Source organism: Typopeltis vanoorti, chromosome 19, assembly GCF_054136105.1.
Source record: "Typopeltis vanoorti isolate ZY-2024b chromosome 19, IOZ_Tvanoo_1.0, whole genome shotgun sequence".
NCBI lineage: Eukaryota > Metazoa > Arthropoda > Arachnida > Uropygi > Thelyphonidae > Typopeltis > Typopeltis vanoorti.
Genome location: NC_143567.1, coordinates 69,499,503 through 69,523,022, shown reverse-complemented (window position 1 = coordinate 69,523,022; position 23,520 = coordinate 69,499,503). Strand labels below are relative to the sequence as shown.

At 36.6% G+C, this 23,520-nt stretch overlaps 1 protein-coding gene across 1 annotated transcript in view; it reads right to left on the bottom strand.

Moving 5' to 3' along the window:
- PolQ (DNA polymerase theta) overlaps window positions 1–23,520 on the bottom strand; it is a 379,759-nt gene that overhangs the window by 231,110 nt on the left and 125,129 nt on the right. Inside the window, exons 9-10 of the mRNA XM_090409009.1 lie at window positions 23,010–23,156; window positions 6,060–6,272 (exon numbers count right to left, since the gene is read on the bottom strand). Of these exons, the coding sequence (XP_090265135.1) occupies window positions 6,060–6,272; window positions 23,010–23,156 (360 nt within the window). The remainder of the gene's footprint in view (window positions 1–6,059; window positions 6,273–23,009; window positions 23,157–23,520) is intronic.

The following is a 23,520-nucleotide window of genomic DNA, read 5'->3' as shown; positions in this document are numbered from 1 at the left end:
TTATTAGTAAGTTTAATATGTTAGATTCTGAATGAATAATTTCTTTGCAAGATTCCTTCATTCAGGATCTAACAGTACATAAGAGAGCACTTAAGATGATTAAGACCTGTCTCTCACCAATTTATTCCACTCTTTCACAAAGAGATTCAAGTTCTTGCTGTATACATTTTCCAGGGATATTTCAAACCAAGTTGTTTAAGTGGCAAAAAAGCTAGAATGTCATCACCATACATGAGCCAGACATCTGGTTTTAAAGTGGAGGAATTTACAGTTTTCTGCACAAAGAATTCAATATGACAGTTAACTCGAGGAGAGAGCCAATTATAATATTTCTGTTTTGTAAGTCTTGGAATTTAGCAAGCTACTTAAAATAGATAGAATGTAAAACAGCCCTACAGCATTAAACGGGAAATTTTGTATTAACAGGCCATTTTTTTTTAAATATATTTTTGACCCCCCTCCCCCCCTTCCAAAGCACATTTTTATGAAAGGAAGAATAAGGCCAACAATCAGGGAGCAAGGCTGCTAATTTTTTAGACAGGCAAGAGATAGAACAATCAATCCCATCTGCCATTGAATGTAATTACTAGTGACCAGAATGAGATTTCAGACTATTTAAGTTCCCCATTTGTTCAAGATTTAACTAGGACATGATCAACCATTTATATTATTTATTTATTTCGTATGGTGATTCAACGGCCACGAGCCCCTTTTACGGGAAGGTACAGCACCGCCTCAATCCCCCCTATTTTTATTTTGGCTCGGGACCGGCATACCTGACAATTCAGACCTATGGCTGGAGGGATCTTAGGTATGTGTGTGTGTGTGTTTACGGGGCTGATTTGCATGCTTGTAGGATGAAAAACCCCAGCTAAACTGGGGAGAAAAACTTTGCTGTCCACACCCAAGACTAGCTAACTTGGCTATGGCTGAGGAAGATTCTTAAGCTCCTCTCATCACCGACGGGAATTGAACCTAGGACACTACTTCCCCAGGCATATGGTTGCAAAGCGCAAAGCCACTAGGCTAACCGAGCAGACATTACACATATCCTTTACTTAACGTGGGATTTGATTAATGCGGCGAAATTAATTGCGGCAATCCCTTGATATATGTGGCAAGAGTTTTGATTAACACGCCTTTAACCCTGGGGAGCTTGCAGCTGATCTGACAGATACATGCAAAATGTTTAATATAAATATTCTTACACAATTCAGTGTATAGCCTGGAAGTCACTAGTAGCTATGCATTCATATGTAATGAGTGATATTCCACACTGTTTTACTTGCTGTCAGTTTGGTTTAACACATGTTATGTAAAGGTTTGTGATATTTGACAGTGAATTGTATCTGAGAGATACCACGACCTCCGATGTCAGCATAGTATGGTTTAGTTTTTTTTTTTTTTTTTTTATTCTTTGTTCAATAATTTCTAGATTGTAACTGAAAATAAATAAACCATCATGTATTACTGAAATAGAGAGCCAAAGGCTTATTTATCATACTCGTCCTCTAGGAGATGTTCTTTACATTAGGAAAATACTAAGGAAAGTGATCTGGAGCTTACTCCACCTTTACTACAAGTTGCCCATAAGGTTGCTTATGCTTGCATCTGCCGAAACTTTTATATATTTTCTTATATTCAGCACGAAACTCTTGTAGTTTCTACATTAAGCTATGAAATAATGTTGGATTCAATATCCACTTACAATTACAATTTGTACCATCATGTATTATATTTGCAGTGTTTTTTCTTTATGATTTATGGCTTATTTGCTGAGGTCTGGAGAGTCATTTTGCTTGTTATCATAGAATTTATGCCGATAAGAAAAAAACTAAAACTGTTCAAATGACTCTTGATAACTTCTTTTGATAAACAAAAAACTGCAGTAAATAATGTAGGTACAAGTATTTATTAAACATTTACTTTGCATTCATTTTTTATCTTTCCTAAAAGAGTACCACATAAAATGAATTATTAATACAGTAATCGATCATGGACGAATTACAATTTTTACCATTGATTATTAGATTTGATAATGCGATTTTGATAACATCAAGGGATGAATTAACCGCGTTAATCGAGGGTTACTTGTATTATTATCTGAGACCTCCAGGGAGTCAAGGACTCATTGAGGGAGGCTATAAATCACCCTATAAAATTGAGGGAGGCTATAAATTGATGATATGCTTTAACATCAAGGGATGAATTAACCGCGTTAATCGAGGGTTACCTGTATTATTATCTGAGACCTCCAGGGAGTCAAGGACTCATTGAGGGAGGCTATAAATCACCCAAACCAACTGTCTTACCATCCCTTAAATTCATTCACACTAGATGCACTCACTACCTCCTGAAGGCAAACTATTCCACACACTCACTGCTCTCTGAAAAACCTAGCTCTTATCCCTTTCTTGACTGTGAACAAACTTAACTTCCATGTTCTTTAATGCCCCATGTTCTCTCCCCACCTTCAATATAACGAAAAATTTCATCAGATGATATCCCATAACACCCATTCAAAAGTTTGTAGACCTCTATCATATCACCCTGCTTTCTCCTGTTAACTAGAGTCTGCAATCCGCATACTCGCAATCTGTCCTCATAATCTAAATCACTTAATCCAGATATAATCTTGGTAACTCTTCTATGCAACCTTTTCACAGCTTCTTTATACCCTTGGAACCCAAGAGACCAAATCTACGCATGATAATCCAGATGTGGTCTTATCAAAGCCTTATAAAGATGCAAAATGATTTCTTTATCCTTACATGTCAAGGTTTGCTTAAACATTGCAATTATCGTCTAAAGATGAAGTCATATTAAAGATGAAGATATTAGAAAGGAATATCCCACAGTCAGTGTTCACCAATGTATACTCAATGGTCAAAACATTAGAGATATCTATCTAATAGCATGTTAGTCCTCCTCCATTGCAAATAACAGCCTATACTCACTGAGACATTGATTCCACTGGATGCCAGAGGTAATTCTAGCTATGCATGTTGAGAAATTCGATCAGATATGAAATTTTTTACTGCAGTGCACATGCTGTATCAAGGTAGATTGATGTACCTTACACAACTGTCCCTGACTCCCTGGAGGTCTTTCTTAATAATAATAATAATAAATCTGGGGACCTTGGGGCGGGGGGCAATGGATGGTCCCAAACCTCAGATGAGTGTTCCTCGAGCTATGCCTGGATGGTTGTAGTCCGGTGGGAAGCGCATTGTCTTGCTGAAACAGACCACTGTCTGCAGTATTGCAAAGGCCATGAAAGTGTGTAAGTGATCAGTCAGCACATTCTGGTAGTCTGCAGCATTTAAGGACCTCTCCAAACACACTAAGGGATCTAATGTGTCACATGAGAAGGCTCTCCAAACCATCAGAGGGCCACCACCTCCTTGAACAGAGCTGATGCAGAATGATGGGGCCATTACCCCATGCCATCAATGTCACTCCCGTACCCGTCTGTCAGCTTGGTACAACTGATAATGGGATTCATCAGACCTCACGACACTGGTCCACTCTGCAGAGGTCCAGTTTTGATGGTCCTGCACCAGAAGAGGTGCAATGCCTGATAAGACTGTCAACAGTGGCACACAATTAGGATGTCAGCTCCCATGGCCCATGTTATACAGGATATGCCATACTGTTCGCTCACTGATGCTGCTTGGACCTACGACATTGACACTGGATATGATTTGTGCCGCTGTTGCCCTGCACAAGCCTGGACAGTATATATTGCCCCCAGTCATCAATGCTTGTGGTCGATCATCACTTGCTCACTGGGTGCTGGTACAACTGTTGATGGTATACTAGCGGTAGGGTTCTTACCACTTGGGAAATAGAATGATCCATCTGTCTTGTGCCGATAATACATCCATGATCAAAGTCACTAAGACTGCCACATTTATCCATGTTCATCAAATGCAATACACCGTTGGAAATCCCCAATGCCTGCCTATTTACTGTCTGCATTCAGTTTGGGTACGTTTCAATCTGCATGGGAGATGCCAGCATGAACTTCCTATCACCCAATCTCTAATGTTTTGTCCACTGAGTGTATAAGAAGAGTTAGTTTAAGATGATACAGTCATCTTATCATCTTTAAGATGATACATAAACAGAATGAATGATAAGAAAAACAAGCATCTGAACATTAATTGGGAAGGCGTATGTGTGTGTGTATGCATGGGGAGGTAGAGAAATGAAGTACACCTTGAAACCCACAGAACAAGTTTCTTTTCCTCCTTCTCCTTCATCCCTGCTACTGCTGTGCTGTGGAACAGTCACCCCCTGACATATTTTTCAAGGAATACAACATACAGGCTTTTAAATCAAATGTAAATAAGTTTCTCCTTTCCCAACCCACTAACCATATATGGTATTAACATACTATAGGTTAACCAGCCATTCTCTTGTATATGGGCCCAACATAAAAAATATTAAAAAAAAGCTTGATAAAGTTCAGAGTGCTCTGTTTTGATCAAATCAAAGACCTGACCAATAATAGGCTGCTTTTAAAGTTGCTCATTAAAAACTAGTCACAAAATCAGCATTATAGCATTAAATCGGTAGATTGATGACGTTTATTGAATGGTAGGTCTCGTTTTTTATAGCCGCCATAGCACAGTTGGAAGAACAATGGAACATTGCACCCTTCGATTGGAAAAGATTGGAATTCGATTCTCATCGTGACGAGGGGAATCCTTATATGGGCTTTTTCAGTTGAAGGTGGGTTAGCTGATCTCATACAGTGGTAGCAGGGTTTTTCTCCCGAAAACTCGGGTTTTTCATCCCACGTACAGACAAATCGGCCCTCAGAACACATACAATTTATACTATTGTTGGTGGTGATGATGGGAGATAGATGGCGTTGATGGTAGTAGTGTTGTAGTTGGAGAATTAAGTAGTAGTGGAGGGGATGAGATGTATTTAGCGAAGTAGAGTAGTGTGCCCTCCCACGATGAGTCCTTGGACTCCCTGGAGGTATCACGTGATAATAATAATAATAATAGTAATAAAATATAAAGTATTAGGCTGTCATATTATGTGATAAAATTCTTGATGGCTTACATCAAAAATTATGATATCTTTTAAAGTTGACTTATCAATATGCTTTAAATAGAGAGTGGCTATAAAGATGGGAGTGGACACAATTCCTATGGTCCTTACTAATTTGATATAATGAAAGTCAACTGTATAGCTTTTTTCCTCCTTCTGTGATGACAATATGATGTAATATCAGTGAAAGATCAACAGAAATAAAATATTATTATTATTATTATATGACATCTCCACATCCAAGGAACTAATTGTGGGAGAGCACTCTACTCCACTCCACTAATTAATCCTCCAACTATACAGACAACGACACTACTAAAGCACGATGATGGATATCCTCTATCACCTATCACTGCCCAGAATAGTATTTTTTTGTCTGTAAATTGTGTGTTCTCAAGGCTGATTTGCATGTATGCAGGATGAAAAACCTGGGAGAAAAAATCCTGCTACCTCTGTATGAGATCGACTAACTGATCTTCAATTGAAAAAAGCCTATGTAAAGATTCCTCTCATCATGATAAGAACTGAACTCAGAACTATAACTGCTTAAATTAGGTTATGATGATATCACGAGAACACCGGGTCCCACAAGCATGTCAGAAAATCTAGTACCAACATGGATGGGAAAGGTGGCAGGAGGTCATAAGACATATCAGCTGATGAATGATTAGGATATGCAAAAGCACACAACGTATACATACCCTCTACAATTTTTTGCATAATAAAATGTGAAATGGAATCATTATTTAATGGTATATCATTAATGTAAGAGATGCAAACCGCTTATTCTTTCCAGTCATTCTTTCTCAAATATGAAATTTTATTCTAACATCTGGAAGATAATACAGACACATGCACTAAAAACATTAACAAACAGAAAAAAATGCCTGGTGGCATTCTTCATTTTGTTTTTATTAATAAAATTTAAAAAAAAAAATCATCATGCTTGGTAATAATACTATATAGTTATAAAATTTCACATTATTACTTACCCTCAGTATCCAATCCTTTTCGGCCAGCTCTTCCTACCATTTGTTTGTAACTTAATACATCAATAACTGAGCCATGTGCCATAAGAGAACGTATAATTACTCGCCGTGCAGGAAGATTTACACCAGATGAAAGTGTTGAGGTTGCAACCAAAACCTTGATTATCCCTTGGCGATAAGCACTTTCAACAATATCTCTTTCATCAAAACTTAAGCCTAAAAATTTATACCATACATTTATGAACTTTACTTTCATATAGCTTGGTTAAGAGATCAAAAATTCAGCTTGCATTTAAACAAAATTAGGAAATCACATGAACAACATAAGTATCACAAGCAGTTAGAGATGTGCTGCAGTTTACATCATAAACCTGCTCTATTAATATGGGATTGGTTTAGATGACATAAAACCAACACTATTAAGAATGAACTTCACAAAATGAGCATAAAAATAGCTGTAATCCCAGGAGGACTCACCTCTGTGCTTCAACCTTTAGATGTATCAATAAAAAACCCATTTAAAGGATTTATGAGGGGAAAATGGGTCAACTGAATGCAATCTCCAAATTTCGAGGAAACATCTAAAGGCAGGAGAAAGACGGCTACCATTTCACATGTGTGCGAATGGGTAAACGGTTCATAGAATGAAGTGAAACCCAAAATTATTATTAAATCTTTTCAAAAGTGTGGCATTAATAATTCTCTTGATGGTACAGAGGATGACTTATTATTTCAAGAGAGCAATGACTTGGTTTCTGATGAAAAATCAAGTTCAGAAAATTTTGAGAGTGAAGATGAAGATCAATAGAGATTTGAAAAGAGGATTAATGAAATTTATAAAAATCATTTTCTTTATATTATTATATATTATATTATATTTATATATTATTATATGTCAGATTTTTTTAACGATTTGATGATTTTTAAGAATTATTGTTTTTTAATTTAATAAACAAATAATACATGCATTAAAATTTAAAATAAAAATAATAATATTTACATGAAAAATTTCATGCATAATTCATGCATCTTATATGTGAAGAATATTTCTATTTTCCACTTTGGTCTGAAAAAAGTTACATACGAGGGTGGTCTGAAAAGTTCTCAGCCTAACAATAAAAAAAACGAATTTATAATTTAAAATTATTTTTATTTTTCAACATAATCTCCCTTAAGACTAATACATTTATTCCAGCGATGCTCCAGCGTCATTATCCCATCCCTGTAGTGTTTCTCAGTAAGATCTGCAAAAAAACCCTCAACGGCTGCAATCACCTCTTGATTCGAAGAAAAATGATGACCAGTGAGGAAGAGTTTTAGTTTTGGAAAGAGATAGAAGTCAGAGGGAGCCAAATCTAGGGAATAGGGTGGATGTTCCAACAATTCATAGTGCAGATCCCTTAATTTTCCCATTGCCAAAACACCTTTGTGGGCAGGTGCATTGTCCTGATGGAAGATGATTTTTTACTTCTGCAAACAGAGTCTTTCCTCACGAATTTTTTCGTCTAGTCTGGTTAAAAGATTGGAATAATATTCCCCAGTTATTGTTTTACTCTTTTCAAGATAATATATAAAATGCCTTTAGCATCCCAAAATACCGATGCCATGACCTTTCTTGCTGATGGAACCAACTTTGTCTTCTTTGGTGCTGAATAACTGGCTTCTGTCCACTGTATTAAATTGTATTAAATATTATTAAGCTATTTTATTTATTACTATATTAATATTATAAGAACTTGTATTTGATAATTTAACTGCGCATTAATTGAAATGTAAATATTCTCTATTTATTCCTATTTGTAGAAGTTTAATGTTATGCAATAGCTCAATTTTATTATATTTTGCTTGGTTGTCATGGAGATGCATGTAAGTAAGCGAGCGCGAGTTGGAACACCACGTGAAGAGAAGGTTTATTGAAAACAGTTTTAGTTAAAGAAATCACGAGAACAATTTAGGTGGGAAGAACACATATATAAAAGGGAAGAATGCTAAAAATATAGGGAGATTAGATAGATTAAGAGAGGGAGAAAGGAGAGGATTGGCATTAGGTTGGAATCGGAGCATTTGGCATTCGGGAATCACAGTGCGATAATAGCGAGTCGGCAAGTCACTCAAGCAGCTAATAAAGTCTACTAGTCGAGAGGTGGTTAGCTAATAAATTGTAGAATAACAATTATAGCTACGGAAGACAGCTGAGTGACTACTAAACAGACTAGCGATATTTGAGTTGAGATTCAATTTCAGGGTCGACCTTTCAAGGACATACAGAACCTTGAAGCAAAGCACAGAGTTATTAGCAAATAGTAGAGGCTGTAAAGTTGAAGTTTACCGTTAGCTGTAGTTAGAAATATATTGCCTAAAGAATTAAATGAATGCAGGAAGAATGAACAGCTGTGCATATAAAACCTCAAGTTAAGGAATTATTGTGTATTGCCTTAATTCATAAGTGATTAGTAGTATTTCATGCAAGAACATTTGTTTATGTGTATAGTGACCGACGATTAATTCAGTTATTGCTTAGAAGATTTATTTAATGAGTGCCGTATACTGTTTAAAGTGTTTACAGTTATAAAAAGTGTTTATGTATAAGTAGATGAAGAAAAAAGATTATCGGTAAGATTATTCCAACCATTAATATTTCTATACAGAGAAGTGTGTGAGTTTCATCCTAGAATTTCCTTACACTAACAGTAACTATTACAAAGATTAGCTGAAGTGTAAATTTAAAAGTGTTTGTTTGTGAAGAGGTGTTACTGCAATTTTATTGTATTTGGAACTTAAGGAACTGTGAGAAAACTGTAATAGAGATAGCAGAATTACCATTGTATGCCTGTACTGTCAGGAAGGCTGAAGTGTTTCTAATAACTTAATTAGTGATTTGAAGTTAAGTGTAAAATTTGTGATTTTAAAATTAAATGTTTGTTTTTGTTAATCAAAAGTTGTATTTTGCCTGAATCTCTTTTACTGCACCATTCATAAAATATTCGAACCAAAGTGGGAGTGATAAATAAGTTAAATATACTTGGCCAGTATATATAATATTAACACCTAAAAGGAGAGATAGTTGTGAGTTGGTTTATCTTCAATTCTTGAACTAATTCAGATATAAAGTGGTGCAGTCTTTAAATATAAATTTTCTTTATATTTGAATTAGAAATCAACTAGTAACCTTCTATTTTGTTTAAGAACATCATAGTAAATAACATGTTGGATCCAAGGTATAGATTAAGACGAAGTAGGATCGAACATTGGTGAGGAGCATATAGTATTTACCTATTTTGTAGGAACTGTAGTCATTACCTAAGAAAGTGTGGCAAAGATAGTTAAGTTCTGTGGAAAGGGTTGCATCATTAGAACAAACAGCCCTGGCTCTATGTGTAAGTGTTTTGAGAATTTCATGTTGTTGGGATGGATGATGGTGTAATTGTTTATGTAGATATCCTCCAAGGTATGTTGGCTTTCTATAAATGGAAAAAGACAGTGAATTATCTGAAAGGAAAGTTACTAATATGTCAAGAAAAGGCAAATAGTTATTCTTTTTCGAAATGTGAAATGAATTTTTGGGGTGTTGACTATAGATAAGTTGCAAAGGAAACCATGGGGTCAAATGGCAAACACATCGTCAACAAGCCATAACTATACTAAGGGTTTGAAAGAAATATCAGTGATTAGTATTTCATCCTCAAAGTGCTCCACATAAAAAGTTGCTAAACGGGGGGGAGAGAAGACCCATTGCAGTACCATTCATCTATATATTTTTCCTTGCCAAGTAAAGTAACCTGCATACACTGTAAATCTGAATAATTCAAAGATATCAGAGGAGAAGTTAGACTTTATTGCTTTGTTTTATATAGACTTGCAGAGCTGACAAAAATCACTCACCTACCCCCACAGGTAATGCTTCCCCATTGTAAAAAATTTCTGTTCACTTTAAAACTATCTTAAAAATCAATGGCATGGGTCAGTGACCCACACATGAAAGGTGGAGAGGCCTATAACATATCAGTGCCACGTGTAGACAAAAAAATTATACCATTACAAAATTTTATCATTATACCACTATAAAAAATTATACCACTAAAAAAGACCCTTGATTTGATAGTTCCATTGTCTCCCAGAAATATCTGAATTATTCAAATTTACAGTGCATGCTAGTTATTTTGTATTCTTCTTCCTTTACATATTAGGAGTAGTGGCTTTTTACAGTTACATATTAGGCTATGAGGCCACAGCTATAGATATAGGACACTCCTGGAATAAGGATTGACTGATCTATTCCGTGGGATTCCCGGTTTTGAATCGTATTAGGCAATGAGGTCTAATACGATTCAAAACCGGAAATCCCAAGGAATAGATCGGTCAATCCTTATTCTAGGAGTGTCCTATGTCTGTAGCTGTGTGTGTTAATGGGGGCCGGTTTGCCTGTTCTGGGGGACGAAAAACACGAGTTTCTGGGTGCAAAAGACCCCTACCTCTGTATGAGACCAGCTAAAAGTTCCTCACGTTACCGACGGGAATCGAATCCAGGTCTTTCCAATCAAAGGACTTTGTCTATATTGACTAAGCTATGGAGGCTCGTTATTTTTATAGAAAGGCAAAATACACAAAACTGATTATATAGAGAAGCATGTGGAGAATTCATGACTAAATTTAACACATGTCAACCATAGTAGTAGGTTTTTTATTACATAAATATTTCGCCCTAAGTATCTTAGGACATCATCAATACAGTATGGCAATACTAGGAATGACAAAAGAAAGGGTGCGTATGTACAAAGGAATCCAAATTGCGTGCAGTGGCGCATTGCAGCCTGAACTTAAATTGAATTAAATTACTTAAATTAAATTAAAATTAATTACAGTTAAGTTATTATTTTACACAATTTTGTATGACAATTTCCCATACTTTAGGGATAGCAAGAACATCATTGTGGTTTAGATTTGGTCTGTGGAGTAGGGCTTCAGCACCTTCTTTATATAAACGTTCATATTTATATGACGATCTGTGTAGAAGTTTTGTCTTTTTCCAATGGATCTTGTGGTTTGGGTTTTCAACTCCGTGTTGAGCGAGGACTGATTTATGCGGTTTGATGAGGTGGATATGGTCTTGATGTTCCGAAATGCATTTAAAAACTGATCTGCCTGTCTGTCCAAAATAAGAGAGCTTACAGGAGCATGGAACCTTGTATACATCAGGTAGTAGCATAAGTTAAAGTTTGTCTTTAGGTGAGGGTAACAAGTTTTGGATCTGGTTGATGGGTTTGTAGATGGCAGCAGGATTGTATTTCTTCATAATTTTCGAGAGCCATTCGGAGATGCCTTTGATATAAGGTATGGAAATCCTATGGGGTTGTTCTTGTCTAGGTTGAAGTGCAGAGAAATTGCTGATGATTGTTTTGAGATTATAACCATTTAGAATGGCTGTGTTTTTGATTATTTCCAATTCTTGTTTTAGAGAATCCTCAGAGGAGCATAATCTGTGTGCTCTGGTTACTAATGATTTAATGATGCCAAATTTTTGAGAGGGATGATGAGCTGAAGTATTGTGAATGTAGCGGTCTGAAAATGTCAGTTTATGATAGACAGAGGTGGAGATGAAACCATCTTCTTTTCTTTGGATGTGTAAATCCAGAAAGGGGATGCCTTGTGGGGATTCTTTTTCTAATGTAAATCTGATGCAAGGATGAAGGAGGTTGATTTTTTTCTAAAAACTGAAGTAGCTCTTGTTCAGAATGATCCCAGACTGCGAAGATATCATCGACATATCGAAGCCAGAGTTTTGGTTTGGGTTTGAATGCGAGAATTTTTTCTTCTAGATATTCTATAAACAGATCTGCCAAGTTGGGTGACAGGGGAGACCCCATTGCTGTTCCCTCCTCTTGCTTGTAGATTTTTCCTTTCCATGTGAAGTAACCAGAAGTGATAACAAATTTGAAAAGTTCAACAATGTCCAACGGAAATAACAGAAGATGAATTAAATATTCTAGCCAAGAGGCCATAAGTTTGCCATTCCCTCTAAATGTCTCCCATATCTAGATTTCATACACAACATTGAAAGAAACATCAAGCACCTCCCCAGTATTGAAGCCAACAAAGTTCATTTTGAAATAGCAAAACTAATTTTTGATGCCAAACCTTCAGTTTTAAACATTCCACCAGCAGAATTGAAAGCTCTTACCTCCTTAAAACATAATAAAAACATAATCATCACCAGAGCCAACAAAGGAAATACTACAGTGGTTCTTGATACTGTTTCATATGACCGAAAAATGAATCTACTACTCCGAGACCAAAATACTTATGCAAAACTGGACTATAATCCCACAAAAAGACAGATGAAGAAACTGAATAAGCTACTCGATGAAACAACATTTATATGAAGAAACTTCAAAAAAACTCAAAACATACCATGCTAGACCTCTGAGAATATACGGTTTACCCAAGCTTCACAAAAACAACGTCCCACTCACTCCTGTCGTTGATTCAATTAGCAGCCCGACTTACAAGTTATCAAAATTTTTATCAAACCTTCTCTGTCCCCACATAGGCCATTCAACCTCTTCAATAAAAAACTCGACAGATTTTCACACCAAAATAAAAGACATTCAACTGCTGACAACAGATATGCTAATTAGCTTCGACTTCGTCTCTCTCTTCACCAATATCCCCCATAAAGAAACTGTAGACCTATTAAATCAAAAATTTCCATCGGACATTGTTGAACTTTTCAAATTTGTTATCACTTCCGGTTACTTCACATGGAAAGGAAAAATCTACAAGCAAGAGGAGGGAACAGTAATGGGGTCTCCCCTGTCACCCAACTTGGCAGGTCTGTTTATAGAATATCTAGAAGAAAAAATCGTCGCATTCAAACCCAAACCAAAACTCTGGCTTCGATATGTCAATGATATCTTCGCAGTCTGGAGTCATTCCGAACAAGAGCTACTTCAGTTTTTAGAAAAAAATCAACCTCCTTCATCCTCGCATCAGATTTACATTAGAAAGAGAATCCCCACAAGGCATTTCTGGATTTACCCCTTTCTGGATTTACACATCCAAAGAAAAGAAGACGATTCCATCTCCACCTCTGTCTATCGCAAACCAACATTTTCAGGCCGCTACATTCACAATACTTCAGCTCATCATCCCTCTCAAAAATTTAGCATCATTAAATCATTAGTAACCAGAGCGCACAGATTATACTCCTCCGAGGATTCTCTAAAACAAGAATTGGAAATAATCAAAAACACAGCCACTCTAAATGGTTATAATCTCAAAACAATCATCAGCAATTTCTCTGCACTTCACCCTAGACAAGAACAACCCCATAGGATTTCCATACCTTATATCAAAGGCATCTCCGAACAGCTCTCGAAAATTATGAAGAAATACAATCCTGCTGCCACCTACAAACCCATCAACCAGATTCAAAACTTGTTACCCTCACCTAAAGACAAACTTTAACTTATGCTACTACCTGATGTATACAAGGTTCCATGCTCCTGTAAACTCTCTTATTTTGGACAGACAGGCAGATCAGTATTTAAATGCATTTCGGAACATCAAGACCATATCCACCTCATCAAACCGCATAAATCAGTCCTCGCTCAACATGGAGTTGAAAACCCAAACCACAAGATCCATTGGAAAAAGACAAAACTTCTACACAGATCGTCATATAAATATGAATGTTTATATAAAGAAAGTGCTGAAGCCCTACTCCACAGACCAAATCTAAACCACAATGATGTTCTTGCCATCCCTAAAGTATGGGAAATTGTCATACAAAATTGTGTAAAATAATAACTTAACTGTAATTAATTTTAATTTAATTTAAGTAATTTAATTCAATTTAAGTTCAGGCTGCAATGCGCCACTGCACGCAATTTGGATTCCTTTGTACATACGCACCCTTTCTTTTGTCATTCCTAGTATTGCCATACTGTATTGATGATGTCCTAAGATACCTAGGGCGAAATATTTACGTAATAAAAAACCTACTACTGTGGTTCACGTGTTAAATTTAGTGATACAAACAACTGGATTGGACAGTACTGAGTCCCTCCCTTTCCCCACCTTCAGCTAATTTCCACACAAAGAGAACTATTTAGCTCTATGGTCCAGACACATTAGATATATTTTCAATGCATTTAAACAGCCAACATCTAAAAATCCACTTCACAATAGAATAAAGAATCAAACAGTCAATGCTTTCAAATGGTTCATTATATTTCTCTATTAAGAGAAAGTCAATACATTTCAGAAGATATTTACACGATTAATCACACCATCATAGAGAGCAAGGCTGTCTGATCCAATGAGGCTTCAACTACCTTTGCCACACATTTTTAGCTATAATCCCCCAAAAAATAGATAAAATACTACATATGACTGCAGTCTAACTATTACTATCCCACTTGGTTATACTATAAATTAAAGATGGCAAGAAATTATATTCTTGGGTAATCCTTTATCCAAGTGTAAACAAAAAACATGACTTGTCTTATGACTTTCATATTACTTGCCTTAGTATCCCATAATGAAATGCATAGCATTATACATGTCTGTAAGGATATGTGCTTTGCATTATGGGATACTAAGGCAAGTGATATGAAGTCATTAGTCTACGTATATGAGTTGCCCAGTCCTGAAGTTACTTCAGGTGTAAACATTGTTTGCTTACACTTGGATAAAGGATTAAACCAAGAATATAATTTCTTGGCATCTTTGATTTATATTACCATCCCATATATTCTGAAAAGATATTCAAAAGTGTTTAATAAATATAAGCTCTGCACTACACTATTTTGTCAATTTTTTCTATATGAAGTACTGGCATGTACTTGTGACCTGGCTCATATTTGAGAGTGATATTGGTTTTTATGAAATGTGATGTTTTAGAATTGTTGATTTTATTACTGAGAAAAATAGTAGTTGTTATAGGTAAGTTACTTAACCTACAAATAATCTCGACACAGATGGCTTAATCCAAAATCCGGATAAAAATCTTGCACTTGAGCTGCTTAAAAAATTATTTAAAAAATTTGAAAACGAATAGCCAGGATTCTTAAACCTCTACTCCATAATAAATAATGACATAAAAGGAGATGGCATGAGACCAGAGGAGGAAAAAATTGACTTCGTGGTTTCCCCACCAACAGAATTCCTAGAAGTATATGAGTGCAAAAAGTTCACAATGGAGGAAACATGCAGAGATAATAGGATAGATTATGACATCCAGAATAATGACCCTTCCAGCTCTATTAAAGAGAAGGTGCCTCCAGTCATCCTGTGAAAAAAAAATAAATGGACGACACTCATTTCAGACATGAATGATCAGGAAATTGTTTACTCATTGGCTATAAACACTGATGAGGAAATCAACATTCAGCCCACCACAGTGAGAGATTTTCGCCACTTAACCAAAGTAATGGACAGCCTAAATATACAATATCATACATTCTTCCTCAGCTCTGAAAGAAATCTAAAGGTAGTTCTGAGAGGAGTAACAGAAGGCATCACTACGGAGGAAATAGTGACTGATCTCTGTTATCACGGTCTGCCGCTGGTTAAGGTCAGCAGAATGTTTCGAGCTGACAAGAGCGCAATGCCACTGGTTTTAGTGGAAATTCAAAATTGATATTAAAATGTATATGATCTAAGATTGATCTGTGGGCTCAGGATAACACCTGAACCTTTAAGAAAAAGAACATCATCATGTCAGTGTCACAGATGCTAAAAATATGGCCATGCTCAGAAATTATGCAGAGTTGATTACAGCTGTTTAAAATATGGTGAGAACCACCCTACTAACACCTGCACCAAGCCTAAAACCACAAAGGCCAAATGTGCCCACTGCAGTAGCCTTCACCTGGCCAATTACAAAGGATGTAGCTACTATCCAAAGAACAGACTGGCAGTAAAAAGTAGTCAGTCCACCTCTCATCCTCTCACACAGCTAAAGGAAGCAGAATATTTTCAAACTCATCATACACAACAAAAGGAGGCAGAATTTCTGCAAACTCAAGCAGAATTTACAAAGCAAACAGATATTCATCATAAGGGCAAAACTTATGCCAAAAACTCACTCCACGAAAGCAACTCACCAAGATCAAACACATCTTAACTTGACTGCGATCATTACTGCTTTTTTTCTCACTACTATGCTTCAGGATTTCAGTAAATAAAAACCAATCACTAACCTCTACACAAAAAAAAAATATAATAAAATAAAATAAATAAATAAACAAACCGATTCCTTCAAGAAACTCACTCTATCCTAACAGCACTCAGTTATGATTAAAAATAATTTTCTTTCCAACTCCCTTCTAATTGCTGCTTGGAATATCAACAGCTGAAAAAACAAGATTATGAAACGTCAAGAATTTTCATTAAGATATAATCCAGACATTTTACTAATAAATGAAACCCATCTAAGTCCTGCAGATAATCTGAAATTGAGAGGATACCTGCTGTACAGAAATGACAGACTGGATTACAGAAGCAGTGGCACTGCCATTTTTTTTAGCAAGAACTACATTAAGCACAATTTAATAACCAACCCATCAACTACAAATTTAGAGATCACAGGCATTAAAATATACACCAATGCAGCTGGTAAGCTCAAAATCTATGTTGCTTACAACTCACCAACAAGAACTTTACTGTCAGCTAATTTAGATGCCATTCTTGGCATCAGGGAGTCCATCATCATCACTAGGGATCTGAATTGGAATAGCCAAACAACCAATAAAAACGGTTGCATTCTATATATTTATACTGAGTCAAATTATATTGTAGTGGAAGATATGATGTCTTAGACATTGCAATTCTACAGAATGTTAAATATCAATACCATGTCATATCATATAAATATCATTGTCAATTAGGCAATCAAGAACAACTATCTCCCTCTCACTCCTTCATAGGTTAGGAAAATTTATCAAAAGTACTCCCTGAATACAGTGGTCCTTTACCCAACATAAAATCAAATCAACAAAGCACTAGCAGCAGCCACGAAATCTACAACTATTTGTAAGCCTAAATGTCTTGCAGAAGAAAACATGAATAAAATTAGAGAGAAAAATCTAGCAAGAAAAGATACTATAACACACATGCTCCTCAAGATAAAAAAAACTCCTCAACAAACTGAACAGTTCAGCCAGTTAAGCTATCAAAAATCATAGAAACCAGCAGTGAGAAAATAAATTATCATGTATTAATACTACAGATTATTCCATCTGGAAATTCTTATAAAATTTCAGAAACAAACGTACCCCCCCCCCCCATCCAATCAGATCAGGATCTAGCACACACTGATGCTGAAAAAGCAAACGCGATAGCATGTAATCTGAAAAAAAAGTGCAGTCCTGCACATGAAAATTTACACATCAATCATTTATATAAGGTTCATCACCATGTTAGATGCACGCTAAAACAACCTGACAATAATTTAATTCAATAATTACTTCACCAGCAGAAATAATTAACATCATCAAGTATCTCAATAATAAAAAGTTCCAGGTCCAAATGGTATCACAAACAAAGTTATCAAATTACTACTCTGCAAAGCTATAGTGCAGCTTGTCAACATTATAAATGCAATATTTTCCTCCCTTGCAAAAAATTGCTGACATTTCCAGTTCACAAACCAGGCAAAGACATACATTTATCTCAAAATTATCACACAATCAGCCTGCTATCAAACCTATGAAAAAATTATCCTCTTCAGACTTCAAGAATCAGTTGACAAATTAAATTTCATACAGTATGAACAATCTGGCTTCCATCAAAATCACAGTAACATCCAACAAATTCATTGTCTAATTGAATACATCACCACAGGATACAACTGGAAACAACACACCGGTGCTGTATTCCTTGACATCGCAAATGCTTTTGACAAAATTTGGCACTATGGTTTGCTTTATAAACTTATTATTACTAACATATCTCGGAAGATGATACATTCAATCACATCATATCTTACAAATAGAAAGATGCAGGTCAAAATAAATGGAACAAGCTCATGCCAACATAGAATTTTGGCTGGAGTTCCACAAGGATCCTTACTGGCACCAATATTGTTTGCAATCTACATGGCAGCTATCCCATAGATGACACAGCAGTATTAGCTAGATCACTCTATCCACACCTTGTAACTAAAAAACTTCAAGATAGCATTTTAAAGCTAGAAAAACGATTTTCAGACTGGAGACTTCAAGTAAACCCTCAAAACAAGTGTAGCCATACTCTTCACTAGAAGATCAGCATCTAACAAAGGGGATATTATCCTATTTGATACCAAAATTCCATGGCAAATTGACAAGATTGTGCTTCAGCAACCATTCAACATCTGTGTGAAAGTATGCAAAGCTATTGCTCACCTCTATCCCTTGATTAATCAACACAGCAAATTAAGCACAAGGAACAAACTAATACTCTGTCAGATGGTGATTCGTTCTATAATCACCTATGCCTCTCCAGCTTGGAGCCATACTTTTGCAACAAGTACAAAACAATTATGAATGATATTAAATGCTCTGTGGTTCATTAGAAATGATCAGATTTACCATGATGCCAAAATTCCATATAGTTCCTCAGTCTCCTGCTCTCTAGCAGCAAAATTCTTTTCAAAAGCGGCTATGCATCCTAATCAGCTGGCACAACAAGCTGCAGATTACAGTGAAAATGACTTCTACAAGCACAGAAGACCTAAAGCTATTCTACTACCTAGTGATACCACTTAACTCGTCAGCCCCCCACAGGGAGAGCTAAATGCTCGTAAATTTTTTTCCTACCAAAGTTTTCTCTGTACCAGACAATGGGGAGTATAAAGAGCATTAACCTTCACCATTTTTATTATTATTCAGGCCTAGAGGGAGTCAAAAGACTCATCGTGGGAGGTCCTTCCTAAAAAACACAAGACTCATCATGGGAGGTCCCTCCTAGGAAACACAAAGTCTATCATACCACTCCTTAAACTCATTGACCATTCTTGCTCTCACCACTCTATCAGGCAATGCATTCTATGGTTCAACCACCTTCCATGCAAAGAAACCACTCCTCATCCCTCTTGCTCAGAGTTTCCTTTCATAACTTTTAGGGATGGCCCCTTGTCATCACTCCTTCCCACTGTTCAACCAAGCGAAAGAACTCCCCAGTGTCAACCCTGTAACCACCTCTCAACAGTTTAAAAGTCTCAATCATATCACCCCTCCTTCTTCTATCCACCAAACTCTGCAGTCCACATTCCCTCAGCCAATCCTCATAACTAATATTGTACAGTCCCAACACCATGTTATCCACCTTTGTACCCTTTCCACAGTTAATTTATCCCCTTCAAATCCTGGGGACCAAATCTGAGAACAATAGTCTAAGTGTGGTCTGATCAGAGTCTTATACAATGGAATGATAACTCTTTGATCTCTGCAGGTCAGTGCCCTTCTCATTATTGCAGCAATATCCTTTGTGTTAGCTTTGCAATATGTCCCTTGGATTTCAGGTTTCTATCAATCATCAACCCCAGATCTCTTGTCTCCCCTACTTCCTCCAGTATAGCTCTTCCAATAAAGTATGCAGCATCCCATCGATGTGTTCCAAACCTCAAGACCTTACATTTTGCTGCATTAAACTGACACTCCCATTCATTTGCCCATCTGTCTAGCTTATTCAAATCCTCTTGCAGGGCTACCACATCTGCACTATTACTAATAACCACTCCCAGCTTTGCATCATCCACAAACAACTGAATATCCCCGTGCAATCCACTGACAATGTCATTGATATAAAGGTTAAACAATATAGGTCCCAGTACTGAGCCCTGTGGGATCCCACTTGTAACCCTCTGCCTCCTTGAAACTGCCCCACCATACACAACTCTCTGATACTTATTGGACACAATCCTGAATCCAGTTCGCCAATCTGACATCCAGACCTATGTGCTGCAACTTAAATATCAGCTTATCATGTGGCACCCTGTCAAATGCCTTCGCTAAGTCTATGAAAATTGCAGTATATGCCTTTTCCTCATCTACTATACTTGTAACTTTATTATAAAAGGCTAGCATATTGCTAAAACAAGAGCACCTCTTCACAAATCCATGTTGACTCTCACAGATAACATTACACTCATCTGCCCAATGCTCTATATGGTTCCTCACTAATTTCTCCAAGATCTTAACAACTACTGATGACACACAAACTGGCCTATAATTAGACACTTCCAGTCTGTTACCACCCTTATGCAATGGCACTATCTTACCTTCCTTCCTTTCCCTGGGCACATTTCCCGTAGCCAGACTTTCATTGAAAAGCCATGTCAAAGAAGCTGTCAGTTCTTTAGCACATTCTCTCAAAACTCGTGATGAAATACCATTCAGTCCCACCGCTTTATTGACATCCAGAGTACTCAGTATTTGGAACACACTTTCCTCCAGCACCTCTAAACCTCGAACCTGCCCGATCCCTCTAGTATTAAAATTTACTCCTCCAGGATGAAATACTCCAATAAAGTGTTCATTGAACAATTCCATTATGTCCTCTGCATCAGTCACTCTATTCCCATTTTTATTCCACAATGTCATTCTTCCACAGTCATTTCTCCTCCTACTGGCCACATAGCTAAAAAATTCTCTAGGATTTTCCTTGGATCTTAGAGCCAATCTCCTCTCATATTCCAGTTTCGCTTTCCTTACCACACTAGTCACTCTTCTGGCCTGTGTCTTATATTCTTCATGCATCTTCTCTTCACCTGTCTCCTTATATCTCTTCCATAGCCTCTTTTTTTTTGCATAAAGTTCCTGTTTAATATCATTTGTCATCCACTTTACTCCAAATTGTGTTCTCTTTTTCAATCGTGAAATACAGCTTACAATTGCTGCTAACAAATATTCCTTCACAATTTCCCAAGCACTAATGATATCCTGTCCTTCCAATTCCTCCCCCCCATGAAACTTCCCCAAGTTGATATCTAAGACTATTATAATCATCTGCCTTATAATTCCACATACGTTCCCGTCTTTGATACTCCTGCATGTCTATTCATCTTCCAAGTTAAAACCATATGGTCACTCTCTCCAACTGGTGGGAGAGATGTCATCTCAGTTATTATAAATTATTCTGATGCTATGACTAAATCCAAAACTCTTGAACCTCTTGTTCCCTCTATTACATGTTGCCCAAGACATTTGTCCCTCAAGAATTCTAGAAATACTATTCTCTTATTGCTACATGTATCTTCCTCTTCCCAATTTATACTGCTGTAGTTAAAATCTCTCATAATAATTATTCTTGCACTTGCCAAACTCAACTGTCTAAACATCTCCTGGTCCCTACCCTCTGTGTTCCTTGGTCTGTAGCAACATCCCACTAAATATCTTGTCTTTCCCACCTCTACCTCACACCTTATGCTTTCTAAATCATTAGTGTCACTGCCTTCCAAAGTCTCCGACATGTCCACTCTTAGAGGACATAAGTCATCACTTATCATAAGCAGTACTCCACCACCACCACACTTTCCCTTCCTATACTGCCTGAAAACGGTGTACCCAGCTACTTCTATTCCTGTTATTATATCCTCTTCTGTCAACCCAATAATCTTTAGCCTCAGTGATCCCAATAATCTTTAGCCAGGCTGATGCTATCAGGGCCACCAATTCCTCTCCTTTATTCCAGATACTACTGGCATTAGTATAAAGCATAAAAATGCCAATGTTTCTATACCCAGCATTATCCCCTCAAGACTCCACTAGGCTCAGCATTACCTGATGTCGTCCCCCTTTTCTCAAGTACCCATTCCAACAAGAGGCCACCCTTACTACCATCCATCCTGGGATATGATCTGGCTTATATGGACAAACAGGAAGGTCTGTTGACATTCGAAATATACTTATCAGGATTGTTATGGCAAGTCAGGACTGGGAGACCATGTTTTAGACACTCCTTTCACACAACATTAGATGGAAAAAAATCAAAGTGCTACACAGAAGTCATTACAAGTCAGCGAGAAAGTTTTTGGAATCAGCAGCAGTGAAACATTCTCCAAACCTCCAAGTATGGCTGTATCAATTTGCCAAAAGACTGAGACAGCTATTTTAAGACTAACTTAATACTTACAAACTTTTTTCTCCAGTAAGGATGCACCAAATTAGAACTTTAACTTGTTGTGTTATTTATTACAATTTTAAAACCATTCCCATTATTAAATAATTGTTGCTGTGTGCTTCCTATGATTAACTATTTGTGTTCCAAAGATGTCTAAGTCTAAAACAAGCTAAATATTAGCAAGTAATTAATTAAACAAATATCTTATTTATTCTTGCAAAATTAAACATTTTGCCATCTTCATCTCATTAATAACAAGAATGTCAATGCATACTTCTCTGATTCTTCTGTAAGTCCCATTTATTTTTCATTGATACTTCTTACCTCGATGGTGTCCGCATGGTTAGCCTAGTGGCTGTTCGCTTCGCAATCATATGACTGGGGAAGGAGTGTCCCAGGTTCAATTCCCGTCAAAGACGGGAATTGAACCTGGGAAATTGAAAATCGCCAGTTTATCTGGCGTTTTTCATCCTGCAAGCAGGCAAACTGGCCCCGTGAACACACATGGATCTACAGCCATAAATACTTAACCCTCCATGAGGGGGCTCAACTCGCCCCAATAGGGACAAGGGAGAAAAAGGGAGGAAACTCCATACGAATAACCTTGATGGTGTCTTACTTCAATTCTGCTGATATTGAGTTTGAGTTTGTTCCATTAGTTTAAGTTTTCACTGTTTGTCCTGATTCTCACTCTATAGTTCTTTGTCAGCATCATCAAATGGTTTCAGAAGCAAAACTGGCCAGCCCAACATTCAATATTAATTAATTCTTTAAATGTTATAATGTTATTAGGAGACTGCATTAAAAATATTACTTTCTTAAAATTAATTAATTAAATCTGTAACTTACCTGCATGATGGAATGCAACCCCAAATGGTACAGTTTTTGCAAGGATGTGATCTAATCCAGCAGGTGAGTGTTTAAGCTGTTGCAACACATCACATAAACTCTCTCCGTTTAAAACTTCTCTTAGGCAATGTCCAACCTTCTTAGCAGCTGTACATACATATATATATATATATATATAATTAAACACCTTTATTTAATAAAGATTCTTAAAGTTAGCTTATTTTATTTTATTTTTTTTGAATTATAGAAAACAGTAGTTTTCAAACTAAAATTTTAATATAATAAATTTAGTTTAATCCATTATCCAAGTGTGTGCAAACAAAGTTTGCGCCTGAAAGTATCTTCAGGACTGGGATAAAATGGTACAACACCAGTGTTGTACCATTTTATATGTTGTACCTATATATGATATGTTGCAAGTACAATAAATATGGTATACTCCAGGGTGGGCTAGTGGAGGGAGTGGGTCTTTGGATGAGTTGAGTAAGCTTTTTAATTTTGCAGGAGGTTT